The 8,546-nt window shown below is 50.3% G+C and overlaps 1 protein-coding gene across 2 annotated transcripts in view; it reads left to right on the top strand.

The window, feature by feature from the left end:
• The first annotated feature begins 6,706 nt into the window (after positions 1–6,706).
• RGS3 (regulator of G protein signaling 3) overlaps positions 6,707–8,546 on the top strand; it is a 75,004-nt gene continuing 73,164 nt past the window's right edge. Inside the window, exon 1 of one of the 2 annotated variants that reach the window (XM_033077602.2) lies at positions 6,707–6,797. In XM_033077602.2, coding sequence (XP_032933493.1) covers positions 6,767–6,797 — 31 coding nt within the window. In that variant the 5' untranslated portion in view covers positions 6,707–6,766. Of the gene's footprint in view, positions 6,798–7,505; positions 7,571–8,546 lie in introns of those variants that run through there. The other variant, XM_033077601.1, reaches the window with a different exon arrangement.

Here is an 8,546-nt window from a genome sequence, read left to right as displayed (position 1 = left end):
CACAGCAGGCTCTCCTCCTTCCTCCCTGGTGTGAGTCTGTATTTGTTTTTAATTACAATTTTAGAGGTTGGTACATTGAATCCCAGGAAGGGAGGGTAAAGCCCATCCTGTCCCACCCCTGCCATGGCAGGGACACCTTCCACTATCCCAGGGTGCTCCAAGCCCTGACCAACCTGGCCTTGGACACTTTCAGGGATGAGGCAGCCATCCTGGCCTTATATCCTCTAGGTCCAGAGCCTTGTTTCACTGTGCTGTGCAAAACACAAAAGATGTTAAGCATGCAATACTTTAGCAGTTTACTGCTGCATGTCAGTCACATTTTACACAGGAACAAAAATTTTGTTCCATGTAGCACAGGTATAAATACAGTGACAGGAGCAGGAGCTGGAGAGGGAAAGCAAAAATGGGGCAGTATTGTCCTTCTGTACCTCAGGGAATTAATATAACAGATTTAGATTTAAATGCTTTAAATTAGATATTAAGAAAATATCCTTCCCTGGGAGGATGGGCAGGCCCTGGCACAGGGTGCCCAGAGCAGCTGTGGCTGCCCCTGGATCCCTGGCAGTGCCCAAGGCCACGTTGGACATTGGGGCTGGAGCAGCCTGGGACAGTGGGAGGTGTCCCTGCCATGGCAGGGGTGGGATGAGGTGATCCTTAAGGTCCCTTCCACATGCTGTGATTCTGTTTGATGACTCTGCACTGATGTCAGGAGATGAACACTGTGAGTTTTAAGCCCGCAGTGAGGGTGGGCACTCCCTTAGCCTGCTTGTTTTTCACAAAAATGTGACATTTATGGTTTAACTGCAGGCACAGAGCTTACCCAGCAGTGTTTGTACTTCTCAGAACCCACTGTTAGTACAGAGGGGCTTGAATCTCAATTGACTTCTGTGAAAATGACACTTCAGTATCATCATGGCCAAAGAGAGAAATATTAATACAAAAATACAGATTATTCCGATGTAGAACAGTCATTGTGGAACACCTGTGTTGTTTCCAGCACTCTTGAAGCCCTGTTTTGCTGGGTGCCGTGCAAGTCCTGTAAATAAGAGGCTGTTGATGCAGAAGATAACTCTTCCTCTCATAGAACCAGGGATGAGGTGTGCCAGGACGTGGTGCACAGCAGAGTTCTGAACTGCAAACCCTTCCCTCTGGGCACTCCCTGGCTCTGCTCGGAATGTTTTGGGGTTCCAGGATTAACTGTGAGGTCTTGAGCCTGAGAAGCGTTCAGTGCGTTCCTCTCCCCGTGAGTCACTTCACACCTCTCCCTCATTAGTGCTGAGCAGACCCACCCGAGCTGCTGCAGGGAGCCGGCTCTGGGTGACTCAGAGCGACAGGGGAGTGCTCAGGACAGAGCCAAAACAAACAGCAAGAGACCCTGTGCTCACACAGCTGCAGGCAGGGACACGGGGACACATCCCAAACTAGAGTGGATGAAGGAAAGGACACATCCCAAACTGGAGTGGATGAAGGGAAGGACACAGGGACACATCCCAAACTGGAGTGGATGAAGGAAAGGACACATCCCAAACTGGAGTGGATGAAGGAAAGGACATATCCCAAACTGGTGTGGATGAAGGAAAGGACACAGGGACACATCCCAAACTGGAGTGGATGATGGCAGGGACACATCCCAAACTGGTGTGGATGAAGGCAGGGACACAGGGACACATCCCAAACTGGGATGGATGGTTTGCACTCAACAATTTAAATTTCCTTGGGAGACTGTCTCTATTTTCTAATTTTTTTTTCCTTTTGGCTGTAGAAGAAGAATGAATGTGAAACACTTGGCAGTATCCTTTCTGAAAGCAAATAAGTCATTATAATATCTAAATTTTTAAGTGGATTGGGCCTCTAACTTAGAGCTGGTGCCTGGAATGATTCCATTTTTCCTTCCTCTAAAGACAGGCTAGGAGCCAGGTCCCCAGAGGATGGAGCTGTCCCTTGGAGGTGTCACTCACACACCTGCCTCAGTCCCTCTAAGTTTAGCTCAGCTCTGACGAAAGCCTCCGAGTGCAGCACTTTCACTCTCAAAATATCTTCCTGGCATTCTTTTTTTAAACTAATTCAGCAGTTTTAACTGTCAAAAAAGCGCCAATCTCAAATTCTGCTGATTGAGTGGACTTTCCTACGTGACCTAAGACAGAGACTTGGACAAATCCTGTGTACCAGGTCAGGAGCTATTTTGAGCCACGTGGACGACTATTGCATTAAGTGTAACTTTGTTATTCCCTTTGGAAAGTGCTTTGGGAAGGAAAGCTGTGTGGTAACCTCTGTGTTACCTCTGGTGGTGTTCATTCGGGTTTGTGCCACCATGAATCTTGCTCCTGTTTGTGCTCCAGCCTGAGCTGAGCTGTGCAGCAGGGTCAGACTCCTCTCACCTGGACAGATGACCCTGGATGGGAATGCCTTCCTGATTATCACTAATGGGATCATGCTTAAACAATACAGGCAATAATCAGGCTGTGCTCAGCTAATTGGTCCAGAGTACCAATTAATCCACAGAGGTGGCTTGAAGATGCCCCAGTAAGGCTGTGCTAACGGTGTGCCACTAAACAAACGGGATCCAACTCCTTCTGTGTCTGCCAAATGTACATTAAAGTTGGCCCTACCAGAGTGCAAAGTCCTTGAATTGAAAATGGTCTGGGGCTGGGCAGCTGTTTTGGAAAATATCTCATGCCTGGCCTGTTGTGTTCTCCCCTGGGCACCACCTTCAGGTCATGTCTGACCCAATGGCTCTGCTTTTATTTTCTTCAATATTCTTGAATATACTTATCTCCTTAAATATTCTTGGAAAGATTCCTTACTGAGAGGGTGGTGGGTGACTGGCACAAGCTCCCTGGGGAACTGGTCATGGCACCAAGGCTGCCAGAGCTCCAGAAACATCTGGAGGATGTGATTAGTCGTAGGATTTAATTGTAGTCCTGCAAGGGAGTGGGGCTTGATGAACCTCCTGGGCCACTTCAGGCTGGAGGGACTCTGTGTGCCTGTTCCCATGCTTGGGCTGAAGTGGGGAGTGAGAATCACAGTTCTAGGGGGAGAAAGGAGGCAGCTGACTTGGAGCAGCAGCTTCACTCTAGACCAGCTTAATTGAACATAAAAATGTTGGAGAACCTTGGTTTACTTTGTCCAGCCTGGGAATGGGGCCTCACCAGATGACAAAAGATCTCTGTCAAGAAAAATGGCAACTTACCCCTTCCTGTTGTGCCCCAGGACAAATGACAATGGCTTTAAACTGAAGGAGGATACATTTAGTTAGATATTGGGCAGGAGTTGTTCCCTGGCAGGGTGGGCAGGGCTGGCACAGGGTGCCCAGAGCAGCTGTGGCTGCCCCTGGATCCCTGGCAGTGCCCAAGGCCAGGTTGGACATTGGGGCTGGAGCAAACTGGGACAGTGGGAGGTGTCCCTGCCATGGCAGGGGTGGGATGGGATGAGCTTTAAGGTCTCTCCCAGCCCAAACCAGTCTGAGATTTCTGGTATTTGATCTCTGTTTCTCCCATCACATGCCCTGGTCAAACCCATTTGGGTGCCAAATGCGAGATATATTTGATTTTCTGTGAAATTAGTGAGCTAACCTGGCTCCCTGGGAGGCAGAGCAGTGTCAGACCCTGGGGAGCAGAGCCCATGTGAGGTACCTGAGAGGAGAGCTCAGCTATTCCCTGCAGCTGCAGACTGAGCACAGCAGTTCAGCTCAGGTGACAGGCAATAACTTCCTAAGCTGTTTTAACTTCATTACTTTGATCCATTTGATCATTCTAAGGCCAAAAGCATAATTCCCAAGAGACCTTTTGCTATATTGAAACTGATCTCTTTTATGAGAAGTGTCACTAAAGACCCAGCTTGGTTATTACATTGTTTTTATTGCATTAAAATAAATCAACAATGGATTAATACTCAGCATTTGTCAAAATGCTGCAGCAGCACTGGATGCTCAGATCAGACATCCTCTAAGAGACCTGGAATGTCTCATGGTGCTGCTCTTCTGTGTCCTTGAGGGTTCAGAGTGCAGAGAATGGTGCTGTGAGCTGATGTGCTGCTGTAATTCAGTGGGCTTTTAATCAGCTTAAGGCTGTAAGACTGGTGTGTGTTAAACAGCTGGCCTGAGGAAGTCCCACTGCCCTAAGGAAAAGTATTTCTTTCTTTGCCCCAAGGACAAAGCTTGAGCTGGGAGAACTGTCTGGTGTTTGGGTACTGTTTCTAAGTCAGGTGGGTACCCAGCCTACTGTTATCCTGCAGGCTAGGCATGGCAAAAGGCAAAAAGGATGAAAAAAAAAGAAGAAAAAAGCAGTTTACAATGCCCCATTAGTTCTTTGGGGTTAGCACCTCCTCTTAACCTGCTCAAAGGCAATGGGACTGTGCTGTGTGCCTTTCCTGAGGAGAGAATCAGGAATCCCAGACTGGTTTGGGGTGGAAGAGACCTCAAAGCCCATCCAGTCGCACCCCTGCCATGGGCAGGGACACCTCCCACTATCTCAGGTTGCTCCAAGTCCCAACGTCCAGTCTGGCCTGGGACACTTCCAGGGATGGGGAATCCACAGCACACAGGTAACCATGGTGCTCTGATAGGCACTGTTCTCTCTAATTGCTATTTCCTCACTGGGAAGGGTGAGTGGAGACTCTACCAGCCCTACAGGAGATGTTCTGTACAGGATGTTTCTGGAGGGATCAGGGATCCTCAAAGGGACTAATCTCCCTAACCCTAACCCTAACCATAACTCCTAACCCTAACCCTAACCCCAAACCCTAACCCTAACCCTAAACCTAACCCTAACCTTACTCCTAACCCCTAACCCTAACCCTAACCCTAACCCTAACCCTAACCCTAACCCTAACCCTAACCCTGGGTGTCTCCCTAACCAACCCCAGGGCAGCAGAGGAGAAGCCAGGCAGTTTCTGCAGGTTTAGAGTGTTCAAGATGGGTGAAAAATCTGAACTGAAATAAAACAAGGGCTTTTCTCTCTCCCACCTTTTCCCTGCTGCTCTCCTCCTGCTGCTCTGCCCCAGGTTTATGGAGCAGCTCTTATACAAACCATGCTGTGGTCACAGCTGCCTTAGTTTCAGCCACAGTTTAGCAGTGGCACAGGGACAAGATGAACTGTTTCCAGCAAGCTTGGCCCTGCCCGAGGATGGGCACAGGAACAAGTGGTTGTGCACAGAGACTGTTCTGTGCTCTGCATCCCTGCTGAGCCACCAGGGGCTGTGCCTGCTCCTGCTCACGTGGGGTTTGTCACAGAGCCTCTGCCTGCCCTAGAAATGCTCTGTGCTTCCAGCCATGGCATCCTGAGTTCACACAGCCATGCCTCAGAGCCCAGGGATTGCTGCAGGCTGCTCCCTTTGCATGTTCAGACATTTCATGGGCAAGGGGCAGAGAGGGAGGTCTAGAAAAGAGATCAGCCAAAGAAGTTTGTTACCCAAAATGATGGGTGCAAAAGGCCAAACTCATCAAGTCACATGGAGAGGCACAGACACAGTTCTTGTAAGACTCTGGGTGTTGCCAAGGCTCCGATATTTTGGCAAAGCAGTGCTGAGCTGAGGGGTGTGCTGGGATCATGTGCTGCCTGTGAGGACACTGTGGAAGGGGATGGGGGTTTTGTGCAGTGGGCAGTGAGCAGGAGCAGCCATGAGGTCAGGTCAGTGCTGGTTTAACACCCAGTGCACTGTCCTCTCCCAGCTGGGAGGGGCAATTTTCCAGGAACGTGGAGTCCTGAGTGCATCTACATGGAAAAGAGAAGACAAAGGAGCTGCAGGGTGGCAAAGGCAGCAGCAAAGACCAGCTGGGGATGTTGCTGCTGCTCTGGCTCAGATCTGGGCTCCAACAGGATGCTCATACTCTCAGGAAGCTCATCCTCTGGGATGTGAGCAGAGAAGGGGTGCTGCACCTAAAATAGCCTGGCAGGAGGAAAAACCTGTCTTGGGCCTCAGATTGGAAAAGAATTTGCTAAAGTGCCAGTCTGCCTCTTTGTTGGGCTCCTAACTGGAGTTTTCCAGGGGCAAGCTCATCTCTGCCTGCTGCAGAGGTGCTATCAGGGACAGCAGCACCCCAGCTGGGCCCTGGGGAAGAGGGGCTGTAGTGTTGTCACTGCTGGGAAGTGCCATGGTTTGTGTGTCTGCCCTATATGCCAGGCTGTGCTAATCCCAGAAATCTGCCCTCAGGATTGCCCTGAAATAGCCCAAACCTTCCTTCATGCAATCCTCTTACCATCTGGGAAGCCAGATAATTTTTCCCAGCCTGATTTAGTTTCTTTAGTTCCACAGGCAGCCTCAGCCTTGTGGGTTTTCTGTGTGCATATGTTACCCTTTTGCCTGGAATAACTGTCTAAGCACGTGTTTGGATTTGAATATCCAGCCAAAGGCAGACCCTAGTGCTGGCAGACTGAAATTTGTGATGGAGAACGGTGTTAAATTTTAAAAGAAAGTCATTAACTCCCAGGCCAACCAGCTGAATGGGCAGTTTGCTGGAGACTGCAACAAAAGTGCAGGTTAAGGTCAGAGCCAGGGCTGGAATGTGAGGAGGGAAGTTAGAAGGAGTTGATTCTTTGCTGTTGGGAGCCAGGAGAGAACGGGGCTGACGCAGCACCACCACCTCTTCCCAGCTTACCATTTAATTTGTACCTTCCTAGACTGGATCTTTGCTCCCTTGGGACATTTATACACTGGTTTGGGTTTGGATTTCCCCCCTCTTTTGCAGTGGTACCACGATCAAAAGCTCGTGGCAGCGAAATCCCAGCTTGGACATTGCTGGGGAGGATCCTGACCCTGCGTGGGAGTCATGGAGCAGCTGGGAGAGCCAGGGCTCACACGTGAGTGCTCAGGGGATTCCTCACTGCCTGGGCAGCACTGCTCATGCCCTGGGGGAGGATGGGTGGGTGGATGGATGGATGCTGAATGGATGATGGATGGATGGATGGATGGATGGATGGATGGACGGACGGACGGACGGATGGATGGATGGATGGATGGATGGATGATGGATGGATAGATGGATGGATGGATGGATGATGGCTCTGTGGGTGGCCATGGGAGCCAGATGCAGGTGGCTGGAGGAGATGAGGGTCTGTATCTCCCCATGCCTGTTGTGGGGGGCTGGAGATGCCCAGATGCACATGGGATCATGTTTGATCTCTGTGCTGCAGGATGGAGTGGGTTTGAATCTCCTGGGTTTATGTGTTAGGAGTGATTTCTGCAGTCAGTGAGCATCAAACCCTCTGGGAGATGAGTGGGGGGAATTTCAGGCCTGGGAGTCCTACAGAGACACTTTACTATAATTTATTTATTATTATTATTTTGAAAGCCCTGTCTCCTGGGACTCTTTCCCCCAAAGCTGTGAGACTGCCTGCTTTAGCTGGAGAGACAGAGCATTTATTACTGTCCTGTTTGCCTCTTAAAAGCCTTTTGCAATGGAGGCATGGAGAGAGGGAGGCTTTGTGTGAGGCTGGGGAGCTCCTGGGAGAGGGGGAGTGTAAACACCTCTGTGTGCTGGGAGAGCTGCTGAAAGGAGCCACACAAATCATGGTGCTGGGGCTGCCGAGGCGCTGTGCTGTGACAGGGACCAGGACATGGCAAGGCTGGGCAGGTACAAACTCTGCTCCCACTCCAGAGGTTCAGGACACCTGGGATTGTGGAGGGAATTGTTTGCTGTTCGTTCAGGAGGCTGCTTGGTGTTCTGTGAGCTGAGCTGTGCAGCGAAAAATGCAATCTGGTTTGGTTTTTTTCCCAGGGGCAAATAAATTTGCTGGGAAAAAGCTTTAATTTTGTTGTGTGGCAGATGGAGATCACAGGCAGTGTCAGCAAATGGATTCAGCTGAACAAATGAAGAAGAGTTTTTGATTATTCTGAAAGCAGGAACATTTAGAAGTGCCTTAGAAATGACCCTGGGTCCCTGAGCAGGGCCACCCCACCTGTGTGCTGGTTCCTGCTTGTCCAGGACAGAGCTTTGGCATCATTTACCTGTTTGTGTGGGGCTCTGACATCAGCAGAGCTGGGGCCCTGGCCAGGGACAGAGGGGGACAGTGGCAGGCTTGTTCTTCAACCCTCCTGCCCAGGAGGTGACAGCAGCACTGGCTGTGACCCCAGGCAGTCCAGGGCCTCTCCATCTGCATTATAAACACATCCATGAGAGAGGGAGTTTGAGCCATTGTGAGGTTTCTCTGCAGACCCCAGGGCTGGGATGATGAGGAGTCCCCAGACCCTCACTGTGGGCAGGATGGGAGAGCTCTTGGAATATTCTGTAACATAAATACACTTCAGTTCCTCTCCCAGTGCTGCCTGTTGAGGATGGGATGAAAACAAGGGTGGGATTAAAGGTTTCATCCCCACCCCAGCTCTATATCCTGAGCTCTTTTGCCTTTCAGCAAGATGTGGTAGAGGATATGACATCCCCAGTGGCAGCCTGTCACATTTTGGAGGAGCTCTGATGTTGGTGAGCTGTGCTGGAGCTCAGGGCTTTGCTGTTGGGAAGAACCAGAGCTGCTCCCCTGGCTGTGGCCCTGTCTGCAGGAGAGCGTGGAGCAGGCATGGGGATGTGTTTTGGAATGCCAGGGTGCAAATAT

Source organism: Catharus ustulatus, chromosome 21, assembly GCF_009819885.2.
Source record: "Catharus ustulatus isolate bCatUst1 chromosome 21, bCatUst1.pri.v2, whole genome shotgun sequence".
In the NCBI taxonomy this organism is placed as follows: Eukaryota; Metazoa; Chordata; class Aves; order Passeriformes; family Turdidae; genus Catharus; species Catharus ustulatus.
Note: the sequence above shows the minus strand (reverse complement) of the source record. Positions and strands in the feature narration are given on the sequence as shown.